Source organism: Trichosurus vulpecula, chromosome 5 (genome assembly GCF_011100635.1).
Source record: "Trichosurus vulpecula isolate mTriVul1 chromosome 5, mTriVul1.pri, whole genome shotgun sequence".
Taxonomy (NCBI): Eukaryota; Metazoa; Chordata; class Mammalia; order Diprotodontia; family Phalangeridae; genus Trichosurus; species Trichosurus vulpecula.
The window spans coordinates 182,730,164-182,745,683 of NC_050577.1; the positions used below are offsets into that span (position 1 = coordinate 182,730,164).

At 35.6% G+C, this 15,520-nt stretch overlaps 1 protein-coding gene across 4 annotated transcripts in view; it reads left to right on the top strand.

Annotated features, from left to right (window-relative positions):
- Positions 1–15,520, top strand: part of ABCC9 (ATP binding cassette subfamily C member 9) — a 199,270-nt gene that overhangs the window by 77,579 nt on the left and 106,171 nt on the right. For all 4 annotated transcript variants that reach the window (XM_036759015.1, XM_036759014.1, XM_036759018.1 and 1 more), the window contains exons 15-17: positions 6,114–6,221; positions 7,593–7,665; positions 9,731–9,836. In XM_036759015.1, the coding sequence (XP_036614910.1) occupies positions 6,114–6,221; positions 7,593–7,665; positions 9,731–9,836 (287 nt within the window). The remainder of the gene's footprint in view (positions 1–6,113; positions 6,222–7,592; positions 7,666–9,730; positions 9,837–15,520) is intronic.

Genomic DNA, 15,520 nt, shown 5'->3' on the forward strand with positions numbered 1-15,520 from the left:
CTTGTTGTCAGTATTATTATTGGAAAGCACGCTTAGTTTTAAAGTACAGGACATTTTTCTAATTTATCTCATCCAGGGCATTATTAGCTTTACATGTGTGTATCATAGGCAAAACTTTTTCCATTTAGGTGTAGGCCAAATTTACTGAGTGGCTTCTTTCTCTGTATGTTTATCGTGTATCAATGTTACCAGGTGCTTTTATGATCTCTTGGTACACAGCACAGTTCGTAAAGATACGAATGCTGTCTTGCTTGCCCTTAAACTAAGTACTTTTCTGTGACCTTTTTGATCTACTCAGGCTAAATCTTGAATCTGGAACCTTAGTCAGGAACCCTATTTGAACTTTTTGTGTTATGGCCCACTCGTTGTAATGGGTATGATATTTACTTTCTCAGTTAATTTGTTTTGTTTTAAACCCAATGTTATTTGCCCTCTATAATTCCATGAAATGGCTTTTTAAAATTACTGAGTTGGATTATTACTTTAGGCTGAAAACTACACCCAGCAAATTCCTGAATCAGATCTCAAGGTCTCCTAAGCTTTTCTGTCACAAATTTATAAAGATAAGTTTTCTTGCAGATATAAGGACCATTGCCTATTTTTATCAAAAATAGAGCCAAAATGAAGCCCTAGGGATGCTGGAGAAAGACAGTAAATCATTTCCAGTCATAACCTATCTCCAAATACTTCATTCTACCTTAAGCTTATTAGGTCTCTCAAATGAAATTTTCAGCAGCCATCTTCATTGGAACGACATTCTTGTTCTGGGGATTGATTTAAAAACATTGACTCTTAAAGGAAGAAAAAAGTACACGTGGTATTGTTGCTCATGTATCTGGAGAATCATAGCTTTTCGAATCCTCAGTTTTTAATCTCAGACGGATTTAAATATATTTAGGCTTTCTCCTGAGGGATAGAAACTATACTTGTAAGTTAGCTGGTAGATACAAGTCCCTGGTGAGGAAACTCTCTCTACCACTGCTGGTCAGCACCTTCTCTCCAACTAATTGACTGAGTTGCCTAGAGCTTTCAAGGAGGCAGCGAGGCGGAGAGAGTCCTGTGCCTAAAGTCAGGAAGACTCATCTTCCTGAGTTCAAATTAGACCTCAGACGCTTGCTAGCTGTGAGACCCTAGGCAAGTCACTTAATACTGTTTACCTCAGTTTCTTCATCTATAAAATGAGCTGGAAAAGGAACTGGCAAACCACTCCAGTACCTTTGCTAAGAATATCCAAAATGGTGTCACAAAGAGTTGGACATCACCAAAACAATTGAACAACAGAGCATTCAAAGGTTAAGCAACTTATGCATCAGAAGGGGAACTTGAACTTAGGTCTTCCTGGCTCAGGGACCAACTCTATCTTCTGTGCTATGTTGCTTCTCTTTCTGCTGAAATAGCTATAATTATATTTAGTATAGATCTGATTGCATTTAAATAGTTGTGAAAGGACTTGGTCATGCAAACCTCTTTTTTTGGTGAGGATCATTGTACATCTGATTTTCTCAATAATATTGAAAAGCGTTTTATTGTTTCCTTTTGATATTTAAATAATCTAATGAGTAACATTAGGCTGGCTACAGTTACCACAAAGGTATCCCTTCCACATCACAGGGGTTCGGGGTGCAGTGCCCCCATGATCTGGAAAGTACGTGTAAAAATTTTTGGCCTTACTTTTGTACTCAAGAGATCTGATTTTTTTCTTTTCTTTTATAGGGTGTTTACAGTACTTTATTGTAAAATTTGGGTTAAGTATTTGCTCATAGGTTCTGTGTTGTCTTCTGGCCTTACCGTGTTATCTGTGCTTCCATGAAACTACCCCCAAATTCCCATTTAATTTCGTATGCTAACCCATGGTATATCGAAACCATGAGGTATGGAAGGCATAACTGTAAATTAGTTCAGAGAATAGCAGAATCACATAGTTTGGGATATACTAAATATTAAAAAAACAATTTGTTTCCCATTTGTGTTCTATCTTTTTGAAAAATGTAGATTTAGGAGGGGATAAGTAGAATTTGTATTCACTCTTGAAGTTATTTCTTAATAAATACATTTTACATAAATTTCTTGACTTGAAAAATCAGATCAACAAAATCCTAGTTACTCATTATTATTAGTCTTATTATTTGTATCCAGGCCTGTGATTTTACTGATATACACAAATTTCAGTGAGGAACTCCATCTCCCAATATAGATCAGCAGTTCTTGAACTTAGTCATAGAGAGTTGTTTAGGAAACTGAAAAATTAAGTGATTTGCTCGTAGTCACTCAACCATTACGTATCAGAGGCGGGATTTGAACTTAGGTCTTTCTGACTTAGAGGCCAGCTCTCTGTCCACTCTATCAAACTTCCTATGAAAAGTGCTACTCCTAAAAATAATCTTAGTACTCATTGTGGTAGTAGTTATTACAATAGAGTCTCTTCAGAATAGGAATGCCATAAAGGTAGGGAGAAAAAATTTTGCCCCTCAAGCTCACCAGGATTGTGGAATATCTAGCTACCTCAGAGAAGTCATGATTATGACTCTAGGACTGAGAACAATTTGTTCAGTATGCTGAATCCTAAGACAAGAAATAAGAGCTCACCAGGACTGTGAGCCCTGAATTGGGGAAATCACGGTAACCACATCCTTTTTTGTCCCTTTCTTACTTTCTCCTACAATGTAGAGATATATGGCACAGTCATATATATCCAGTGGGGACAATTTTTTCCTTACCCCACTGTTTAGTGAGTAGTCAAGGATATGATGATCCAAGGCCTAGTATAGTTTCTTTCTTTTTTTAAAGGTTTTTATTTATAAAATCTACAGATTTCCCTCTCCATCTTTGTGCCTTTCCCCAAGAATCATGGCTTTTAACAAATGACTTTAGAAAGAAAAAGAGGGATTAAAAAAGTCACCAAAGCCAAAACCAGTTGTGTATTACATACAAGTTTCCACACCCATGGACATTGACTTCTGCAAAGGAATGGGGGATGTAAAGTGCTCATATCTCTTCTTTGGAACTTATTCTTTATAATTTCACAACTTTCTGCTTTGATTGTGTAATGGTAGTTATTCTTTATGCTTAAGTTGTTGTAGTCATTGTGTATATTAGTTTCTAGGTTCTCTTCCTTCACTTTACATTATTTGTTCATGTAAGTCTTTCTCTGCTTCTCTGTATTCATTATGTTTGTCATTTCTTAGAACACAGTATTATTCCATTGCAGTCATATACTACAATTTTTTTAGCCATTCTTTGATCTTTTTGCCTCAAAAAGTGCTGCTATAAACATTTTGAAGCCTTTCTTTTTGTCACTAACCCCCTTAGGGTATATGCCTAGCAGCTCAAGATAGTTTTACAGTCAGACTCTAAAATTCATTTTGGCTTGAATTAGTCTGATAAACTGGTTGCACTTTGTGTATTCACCAAATACTTGTTTAACATTTAGTTTTGCTTAGCCTGCATTAATCTGGGCACACTCATCAGTGGTTCCAGCATGAGAATATGCTAAATCCTTGTTTTTGGCCCAGCATATTCACTCTTATAGTATGTGGAAAACTATATCACCGTTACCTTAATTTCTCATTGCTTTCAAATTTTATTAATGAGAATAAAATTAGAACTATAGATTTACAACATTATAATTTTACTTTTAAGTATCTCTTTTTTTTAGAAAATTTTATTGGCATCTTTGTTTTCACATGATCCTTATTTCTTTTTTTTGCTTTATTTTTTTAAATTTAAAAAAAATGTATTTAATATATTTCGTTTTCAGCATTGATTTTCACAGAAGTTTGAATTACAAATTTTTTCCCCATTTCTACCCTCCCTGCACTCCAAGATGGGGTATATTCTGGTTGCCCCATTCCCCAGTCAGCCCTCCCATCTGTCACCCCACTCCCCTCCCATCCTCCCTTCCCTTCTTCTCTTGTAGGGCAGGATAAATTTCTATGCCCCATTGCCTGTGTATCTTATTTTCTAGTTGCTTGAAAAAACTTTTTTTGGTTGTTGTTGTTTTTGAATGTCTGTTTTTAAAACTTTGACTTCCAAATTCTCTTCCCTCTTCCCTCCCCACCCACCCTCCCTAAGAAGGCAAGCAATTCAACATAGGCCACATGCGAATCAGTATGTAAAACCCTTCCACAATACTCATGTTGTGAAAGATTAACTATGTTTTGCTCCTTCCTAACCTATCCCCCTTTATTGAATTTTCTCCCTCGACCCTGTCCCTTTTCAAAAGTGTTTGTTTTTGATTACCTCCTCCCCCCATCTGCCCTCCCTTCTATCATCCCCCCTTTTTATCTTCTTCCTCCTTCTTTCCTGTGGGGTAAGATACCCATTTGAGTGTGTATGGTATTCCCTCCTCAGGTTAAATCCAATGAGAGCAAGATTTGCTCATTCCCCCTCACCTGCCCCCTCTTCCCTTCCTACAGAACCACTTTTTCTTGCCACTTTTATGCAAGATAATTTACCCCATTCTATCTCTCCCTTTCCCCCTCTCTCAATATATTCCTCTCTTATCCCTTAAATTGATTTTATTTTTTTAGATATCATCCTTCATATTCAACTCACCCTGTGCCCTTTGTGTGTGTGTATATATATACACATATATGTATATATAGCTACATATATACATACATAGACACACACATATGTGTATATATATATGTATACACACACATATATATATATGCATATTCCTTTTAGCTACTATGATATTGAGTCTCATGAATCATACACATCATCTTTCTATGTAGGAATGTAAACAAAACAGTTCAACTTTAGTAAGTCCCTTATGATTTCTCTTTCTTGTTTACCTTTTCATGCTTCTCTTGATTCTTGTGTTTGAAAGTCAAATTTTCTATTCAGCTCTGGTCTTTTCACTGAGAAAGCTTGAAAGTCCTCTATTTTATTGAAAATCCATATTTTGCCTTGGAGCATGATACTCAGTTTTGCTGGGTAGGTGATTCTTGGTTTTAATCCTAGCTCCATTGACCTCCGGAATATCATATTCCAAGCCCTTCGGTCCCTTAATATAGAAGCTGCCAGATCCTGTGTTATCCTGATTGTTTTTCCACAATATTCAAATTGTTTCTTTCTGGCTGCTTGGAGTATTTTCTTCTTGACCCGGGAGCTCTGGAATTTGGCGACAATGTTCCTAGGAGTTTTCTTTTTGGGATCTATTTGAGGAGGTGATCTGTGGATTCTTTCAATTTCTATTTTACCCTCTGGCTCTAGAATATCAGGGCAATTCTCTTTGATAATTTCTTGAAAGATGATATCTAGGCTCCTTTTTTGATCATGGCTTTCAAGTAGTCCAATAATTTTTGAATTATCTCTCCTGGATCTATTTTCTAGGTCACTTTTAAGTATCTCTTTAAAACTACTCTATTTGGTTAATTTTAAATTTAAATAATAAATTCATCCACCCTAGGGAAAATGAAATATTTTTAAAAAGTGAATTTTAGCTGCATTTAAAAACCACATGAAGTCACGTGTACACATATACAGAAATGCACATACACACACTGTAATATCTCATTGTAGCCACAATAGTGACTTACACTACAATTCTTTTGGTAGTTTTGGTTTTGGTCTGGACCAATGATTTCAATGGTAGAAGGAACTCTTGGTAAAGAAAATTTCCCTCTGTCAGTGCAGATTAGCAACTGTTCTGTAATTTATGATCTTAGTGAGTGACCTGAGACACTATGGGGTTAAATGACTATGTTTGGGTTGTTTATATTTATATATGTGTGTATATGTATGTGTGTATGTAACAGATGTGAATATGTCAGGCTGGATAGATATAGGTGTGAAAAAAGAAATATTCTTAACTTACATTTGATTTTTATTATAACATAATACTTAGTAGTTTTTTTTTACCTCTTCAATGGCAGATGTAACAAAACATTAAATAAAAGGCCATTTAGTTATATATATATATATATATATGTATGTATGTATGTATATATATGTATATCTTCTAAGCAGAAATAGTTGAAATGTGTTCTTTTTATAATTTTTCTCTGATGGCAGAGGAATCAACTGTGAATTTCTTTTTAATAAAAGAAAAGTTTGTATTGTTTCATAAAGACAGCTTGCCTTATTTTTTATACTTTGGAATACAGCAAACCAAAACTATAAACAGGAAGCAGCCTGGAAGATATAACCTGGACAGCTATGAACAATCAATTAGACGAATTCATCCCCCAGAGACTGAAGATATTGCAATTAAGGTTATTTAATTTTTTGAATTCACTCTTGATTCATACACTTCTACTGTTTTCATAGTTGAATTCTGCCAAATTGTACTCCAAATGTCTTTGCCACAAATTACCTCTTTGGAATTAACCAGTAAGATGAAATCACTGTAATTTTTAGTTCTCCTTCATCCCTTTACCCCTCCCTTCTATCCACTTCCTGCCTCAAGAAAGGCAGTATATTTTGAGATAGTAAAAAAATACTCCCCCCCCAAATTGCTTTTTTATTTCAGGCTCATTGTTAGCAGTAAATATCCAGAATATTTCCTCCTTTAATCTAGTATCAGATTAAAATAATTTAGAGTAGACAGTTATACTGTCATCATGAATTGTCCTTGGTCATAAGTGTTTTTTTTAGAACCTGCACTACCACCAAGTAGTTTTCTGAGTTTCTGGTTCTGCTCATGAACAAACGTGGTTGTTTTATTTGAGATGGTTAGTCCCTACAATTGATAACAACATTTATGTTATTTCAAGGGTATTATCTCTGTTGTCAGAGTACCTGGGTTCAAATCCCACTTCTGATACTGTCTGGCCCAAGGCAAATTGCTTAAGCTACCTAAGCCTTAGTTTCTTCACTTGTAAAATGATGGGGTTAGACTAAAAAGCCTCTAAGGTCCTGTGATTTCAAAGTAATGTTAATAATCTCAAAATTTTAAAGTTAAGTCAGGTATCATTTTGGTCATTCAAAATCATGAAACATCAAAGTATTTGAATGCTAGAAAAAAATACACAAGTAATTATTTTTTTTTCATCTCAAAAATACACACTGTGAAAGAATTAAGGATGCTTCGTTGATCTGGCTTGAAGAATTGAAGGCTTAGGGAATATTGCTTGCGTTTTATTGCACAAGGCACTCTATGAATGTGTAAAGGGATATTATGTGAAAATTAATGAACAAAGGAGCTGTTTGCACTTAAAAACAGAAAACAGCTGTATTTGAAAAAGAAGCAGAAGGAAGACCTTCCTGGACAATAAGCTGAGATCTGAAACATCCTGTCAATTTGGGGTAGTTTGAGACCAGTACTGACATTGGCAGTAGAATGAATTGTATACTTTAATATCCGTTCTCCCCTATTTTCTTTCACTCTTTCAAGCTATTTTGTATACTGTTGCCCGATTGTTAGAATATCACTAATTTGGGGGTCTTTTTTCCTTAGTATCTTATCTTTTAAAAATCTATCCACATAAAAGTGAGATGAATAATGTTTTAGCACTTTTATATTTGTATTTAAATGTTTAATTATTTTAAAACAAAAAATTATTTTAGTTTGAACCATTCTACATGAAAGTATTTGTCTTTCTTGCTTATCCTAATAAATTTTTTCCCTTGACCTTGTTTTCTAGGTGACAAACGGGTATTTTTCATGGGGGAGTGGTTTAGCCACGTTATCCAACATAGATATTAGAATCCCAACAGGTAAGAGTCACTCAGGGATTGTACTGTATAGTGTTCAACAACTAAATTGTATATTTAGCACCAGAACATGAAGAATCACAGCTCAATGAGGCAAAAATGATGCTGATGTAAAACATAATTATATACTATGATATGAGCCAACATGATATCATAATATAGGGAGCAGAACATTTCAATGGAAATTATGAAATTTGACATTAATTTAGAGTGTGACTTTGGAAAATATTTACTCTGTTCCTTCATTTTGCCATTTCAATAAGTGATTTCTGTTGTTTTCATTTTTGTTTGAATTTACCTTCTACTCAGTTTTTGATTGATGAGGAAGTTATATGACACAAAAACTAATGAACTATTTAAATGTGATCTTTCAAAATATTTGAAGTATATTTTGAGCTGACTAGAAATTTTGGAGCTAAGACTGTATCTACTCATATAGAGGTAAACAAATAATAGTGGCATTTATCTTGAAAATGTAAGCAAAAGGACCAGTGATGCTTTTGCCACAGTTGCCTAAGTATTTCATTCAAAACATATTTTTATCAGAATCGTAATATTTTGAGCTAGAATGGACATTAGGAATCTAGTCCAAAGCTTATATTTTCATGGGAGGAGAGGTCAAAAGACTCCCTAGGGTAGCTAAGTCAGGATTTAAATTTTCATCTTCTGGAGGTTAAATGTAATACAGTAGTATTTCACACTGAGGATGTCTTGACTTAAAGATCTTTAATTTTTAGAGCACTATGAGATCAGGTATTGATTTGCCTTTCTTTGTATTTCTACTGCCTAGCACATGCTAAATACCTGTTGGCTCCCTTTTTAACTTACTGTTGACTGGAAGGGAATTTTCCATCATCTAGTCAGGTGAGGAAACTGAGACCTTGAAAGGTGAATTAACTTCCCCGAGGTCACATTGGTAGTAGTAGCACAGCTAGAGTTCAAACACAGTTACTATAATAATAATGACAATAACTAATAGATGATGATTTAGTCTTTGCAGGAATATTAGGGAATATTGCTTGTGTTTTATTGCACAAGGCACTCTATGAATGTGTAAAGGGATATTATGTGAAAATTAATGAAAAAAGGAGCTGTTTGCACTTAAAAGCAGAAAACAGCTGTATTTGAAAAAGAAGCATAAGGAAGACCTTCGTGGACAATAAGCTGAGATCTGAAACATCCTGTCACTTTGGGGTAGTTTGAGACCAGTACTGACATTGGCAGTAGAATGAACTGTATACTGTAATATCCATTCTCCCCTATTTTCTTTCACTCTTTCAAGCTATTTTGTATACTGTTGCCCGATTGTTATTTATGATCTCATTTGATGAATATCTATAGTAAGTTATTATTTGCAGTTCAATGGAAAAATCCTGGTAGCTCATCAGTCAGTATATACTGATATGTAGATATATCAAATGGGCAATGAATTGAGCCCAGAAAAACAGGAGAAGAATGGGCTGGATTGCTTCTGGAAAATTGCAGACTTCTTTTAATGAATTCGAGCTTTTTCCTGAAAAAGGCCCATCTTTTTCATAATAATCTTCTTTCAGAGATGGTATATGGCTACAGGCCATAGAATCCTACAGTCTCTAAAGAATTAAAGTTAAGGATCACCCAAAGGGCAGTGGAGAAGCATGTGGAGAGGGTGTGGAACATTACCAAAAAAATGACAGCAAAAAAGTGATGTAAAGGATGGCATAAAGGAAATGGATGATTAGAAATTAAACTTAAAAGGGGATATGTATGGTAAGAGCAGCTGGTAATTGGTGGAAAGCAGATATGCTCCATTAGGTTTCTCATAAAGTCTAGAGAAAGTAAGGAAGGTGCTCAGTACATTGGGTAGACCCCTTTGTGTTTAACTTATAGTAAGATATATATAGCAGTTACACAGGATAAGTAAGCATAGATGGGTTACAATCTGAATCATGAAATATCCACATTGATAATATTGGAGTGGCATAAGATATATAAAGTGAGATGTGAACTGTTTAAAATGTTTTTGGATTACATTCGATGCAGAATTTTCCATCTCATGCAATTATTTAATTTTGTTTCATTACTATAGGTCAGTTGACAATGATTGTGGGTCAAGTAGGCTGTGGAAAATCTTCACTTCTTCTTGCAATACTTGGTGAAATGCAGACACTAGAAGGAAAAGTTCACTGGAGCAAGTAAGTTTTTTTTAACATTGCTTTAAAACTAAATTAAGTGAGTAACATTCAAAGAATTTATTTAAAACTCCATTCTCTAATTAAAAAGCAATGCAGAAAACTTGCATCATTTGTAAAAATGAAGAGTTTAACGTTATAGAATGGGTTTTCATGGCAGTGTTTTCTTTTAGATTTCTTTCTACCTGTTGGATCATTCTGTTTCAGTCTCCTCTGTTAAGTTTCATTGATACCATATCCACCTCTTGTGGGTGCCCCTAAGGTACTATCCTTATCTCTCTACCCTCTCTCACTTGATGATCTCATGAGTTCTTATGGGTTCAATTGTCATCTCTATGCAAATGATTCCCAGATCGATGGAGTCTTCCCCAATCTTTCTCCTGACCTCCATTCCTGCTGCTTTTCACCAGCTGCTTATTGTATATTTTAAACTGGTTGTCCTGTAACAATCTCAAACCTCAAAAATATTTTCAAAACAGAGCCTATTATCTTTTCCTCTAAACTTTCTCCTCTTCCAAACTTCCTCATTATTTTCTAGGTTGCCGCCATCCTCACAGTCACCTACATTTGTACCCTTGGTGTCATCCTTGTGTCTTCCAATTCACCTCACATACCCAATTAGTTGCTAAATCTTCTCGTCTCTACCTTTGCAATATCTCTCAGATTTATATTTCTTTTTTACTTACATAGCCACTATCCTTGTTCAGGCACTTATCACTTCTTACCGATAATATTGAAATGGTTTTCTAATTGGTCCCTCTTTTTCAAGTCTCTCCCCACTCCAACCCACAGTCCACTCAGCTGCCAAAGTGATTTTCCTAAAATACAAATCAGTCTCCTACCACACAATTGATAAACTACGGGGTACCGTTACTTCCAGGATCAAATATAGTCTTTTGTTTGCCATGAAAAGCTCTTCAAAAACTAACCCCTTTCTGTCTTTCAAGTCTTCTTATACCTTACTCACCTCCATATATGCTGTGATTCAGCCATATTAGACCTAAATATTGTTCACCGATGACATTTCATACTCAATCTCTGTGCCTTTTTACTGGTTGTTCCCCATGCTCATAATGCTTTCCATCTTTCTAACCGAGTCTATGATCTTCCTTCTCTACTTGTATTAGCACTTCTCTTTCCTCCTTGCTGGTAACCTACACCCTGCCCTTTTGCCCTGTCTTGCTAGGGCTCAGTTCTTCATACCACTTCCCAGCCTGCTCAGTGTCACACTGCCCCATTTGAGCTCCTTTCTTAACCTTTACTCCTTCCTAGAGCACCTTTATGAGGATCATCTTCATTAGAATGTAAGTTCTGAGGGCAGGGACTGTCATGCTTTCTTGTATTTGTTTCCCTAATGCTTAGTTAGCACAGTGTTTGGCAAATAGTCAGTGCTTAATAAATGCTCTATCACTGCTTCTTCGTAGAATCCTCTCTTTCCCTTGTGATTCACCTTAGATGCCACCTGCTGCAGGAAGCCTTTCCAGAATGGGCTCTGCCCTCCCACTAGCGTGTTTCCCTATTAGGTTTCCTTTCATATGCTCTAAATGCATCTATTTATTTACTTGTCTCTCTCACTCAATGTAAGTTTCTTGAGGGTAAGGACTATTTTTGTTTTTGTAATCCTGGCACTTGACACAGTGCCTGGTACAAGGTATATAATACATGCTTGTTTATCAACAGAATTAAAGAAAATAATATGAATAACTTAGGAGATTAGTGCTTCATTTCTATTCCTGCCATGAAATGGCATTATATTTGAAATGCAGAAGAATCAAACTAGTGCTATTCTGACTTATTGAAGGCTGAGGCAAGGAACTTTTCAACCAAAGTGTATCCTGCTCTGCTGTTCCATTCCGCATTCCATTTCTTCTCAATAGCTTGTACATAGTCTGCAAGGAGGTCTCCTGGTTAATTTTGACTAAAGGGAAAAGAACTGGACATGTGGTTTATTTGGTGTAGAAAACTCCCGGGTGAGGCAATTTGCTTTTACCAATGCCAGTCTATGCTTTGTCTAGAGTCTTAGAAAGATACTTACAGCGTAGAGAGGTAATATAATAATTATGTGATTGTAATATAGCATTTTAATATTTAATTTTATTGTTTTTCTTAACAACCATTCTTTGGTATCACATCAGTATCACAGTTCTAAGGGATGTCAAAAGTTCTCTTGTCCAACATCTACTATCCCTGATGAATGAGTCTCCACCTAAAGACTTTTAGCTTGCCAAACATCTCATTACACCCTGGTGCAGGTATCATCAGGAAGTTTTCCTTCATATTGGGCTTATAATCTGTCTTCCTGAAACTGGTATCCAGTGCTCTTAATTCTGACTCCTGTGATGAAACCTCATCTAGTACCTCTCCAGTAGCTTCAAATATTTGCACATCACTATCATGTCCCCCTGAAATGCTCTTTTCCAGGTTCTTCAAATGATTCTTATATAACATGGCCTCAAGCTCCTTTGGGAAAATAACAAAGAACAATAGATAGGAAAATGTCCTTATTTTCAAGAAAAAGCAAGAGGGCAAAGTCTTCAAACTATAGGCTGGTTGACTTTGATTCCTGACAAAATTCTAGAATTTATTAGTTAAAATAAAGCTTATGGGCATTTAGACTGGGAAGCAGTAATCACTAAGAGCCATGTGGACCAGAAAAATCAACTGTATAAGTATCATGTGGAAGGAGGAGGAGTTGGAATGGTTGAAAAACAGTGTGTATAAAAAAGATTTGAAAGTTTTAGGGTAAAACAAACTTCACAGAAACCACCATGGTATAAAGGAAAGAGTACAGGCTCAGGAGTCAGAGGATCTGGGTTCAGGTCTCACCTCTGCCATAAGCGCCATAAGGAATTAAGATTCCTATGTGACTTGAGCAAATAACTTAATGCCTCTGGCCTCAGCTTCCTCAACTGTAAAATGAGAGTTTTAAATTAGATGGTTTCTGAGAACCCTTGTTGTTGTAGATATATGATACAATCATATGAAAGGCTGATATGGCAGCCAAAAAATGTTAACATGATTTTAAGCTGCATCAATAGAAGCATAATGTCAAGAAAAATGGAAGTGAAAACACAGTAGAATGAGTGATGAATTTGGAGGTGATGTTCTCAGGAACAAGCTCTGTATAGTTAATATTCTTTCTGATATGCTTAGCAGTATAAAACTAATCCAAATGTAGTCTCACTTGACCGTTGTACAGTTGGATTTTTACCTCTCATACAAAGACTCAGTGATACCCAAGAGTTTAAATTGGTGACTTTTAAAATTACTCATACTTAGTGTATTTGTATAGTGTCATCCAAAGGCATAGATTTTATTGTTGGCCTTACTCTTCGATATTCTCTTCTGTGAATTACTGGGATTCTATCTGTAACTGAAGTCCTTTTTTTTCTTATGGCCACAGTTTATTACATGAATACAAATTTAATCCTTTGGTCAGAGGTTCATTCTTGACGCAAAGGTCCAGATGATTTCAGAACTTGTCATTGTTCTTGCCCGTTACTTCAATCCAAGGAGAAAGGGAGAATATTAGTATCTAACAGTCCCTGATAGTAACCACCAAGATCCCTTGTATACATTAACGTTTACAAGGTTTCAAAACAGAAAACTTTATTTACACAGAGCAAAGAATAGATGCTGATCTGAGGCCACTTCCAGTGGGGTCATGTGATCATAGATTTAGAGCTGGAAGAGCCTTACAAGGCTAGTTCAAACTCTGATTATACAAGCAAGGAAACTTTAATATCACTTGACTGAAGCTTCCCTCTCTAAAGTTGCCAGTGATCTCTAAATCTAACGTTCTTTTTTCAGTCTTAAGCCTTCTTGACATATCTGCTTTATTCGATACTATTGGTCACTCTTCTTGCTATGTTTTCATTATTCTCTTCTGTCTTAGTTTACCTCCTACTTGTATGACCCCCTTCTGAATTTCCTTCTCTAGTTTATTATCAGTCACACATCACCAATCGCCTATTGGACCTTTCAAACTGGATTTTCAGAAACATCTTACAATTAAAATTGAATTCATTATCTTTTCCCCTAAACTCTCCCTCTTCCACACTTCTTTCAAGTCTTTCAGGTTCATAATTTCTAGCTCTCTTTGATTCCATGCTTTGTACTACATAGATTGAATCTGTTTCTGCATCTTCCTTTTTCTGTCTTCACAACATCTCTCTCATCTGTCCTCTTCACTCCACTCACACAACTATTACCTTAGCTCAGGCTGTCATCAAGTCTCAGCTAGCTTAACCCATCAGCCTCCTAACTGGTCTCCCTCCCTCAAGTCTCTCACCATTCCAGTTCATCCTACACACTGCTGCCAAATTATTTTTCCTTAAGCATAGGTCTGATAATCTTGCTCCTTCACTCAAATAATTCCAGTGGCTTACAATTTGCCTCCAAGATAGAATATAAACTATTTTAAAATTATTTTTAAAATTTTTAAAGTTTTGAATTGCAAATGCTATCCTTGTCTCCCTCACAACCCTCCCCCGACCCTGAGATGGCAAGCAATCAGATATACATTATACATGTGCAAGTATGCAAAACATTTTGTACAAGTCTTGAATGAAAGAAAAATGAAAGAAAATGAAAAAATGGCATACTTCTTTCTCTGGAGGTGGATATAGTGTTTCATCATTAGTCCTTTGAGATTGTATTGAATCATTGTATTGCTGAGAATAGCTAAGTCATTCACAGTTTTTCATTGAACAGTATTGCTATTACTGTACACAGTGCTATCCTGGTTCTGTTCACTTCACATACATCAGTTCATGTAAATCTTTCCAGGTTTTTCTGAAATCACCCTGCATGCCAGTTCTTATATCACAATAATATTCCATTACAATCATATGCCACAGCTTGTTTAATCAATCTCCAATTGATGGGCTTCCCTTTGATTTCCAATTCTTAGCCACTGGAAAAAAAAGCTACTATAAATATTTTGCACAAATAGGACTTTTTCTCCTTTGGGGGATGTCTTTGGGATATAGACCTGGCGGTGGTATTGCTGGATCAAAGGGTATGCACAGTTTTATACCACTTTGAGCATAATTCCAAATTGTTCTCCAGAATTGTTGGATCAGTTCACAACGCCACCAACAGTGCATTAGTGTCCCAGTTTTCCCACATCCCGTCCAATATCCCCAACATTATCTTTTTGTGTTATATTAGCCACTCTGATAGATGTGAGGTGGTACCTCAGAGTTATTTTCAATTGCATTTCTCTGATCAGTAGTGATTTAGAGCAATTTTTCATATGACTGTGGATAGCTTTTATTCCTTGGTCTGAAAACTGTTCATATCTTTGACTATTTATCAATTGGGGAATGACTTGTATTTTTACAAATTTGACTCAGTTCTCTGTATATTTGAGAAATAAGGCTTCTATCAGAGATACTTCTTGCAAAATTTCCCCCCAGTTTTCTGTTTTCCTTATAATTTTGGTTGCATTGGTTTTGTTTTTGCAAAAAAAAAATTAAATTTTGTATAATCAAAATTATATAGTTTACATTTTGTAATGCTCTCTGTATCTTCTTTGGTCCAAATTCTCCCCTTATCCGTAAATCTGACAGATGAACTATTTCGTGCTCTCTTAATTTACTTATGGTATCACCCTTTATGTGTAAGTCATGTACATATTTTGACCTTATCTTGGTTCAAGGTATTAGGTGTTGGTCTATACCTAG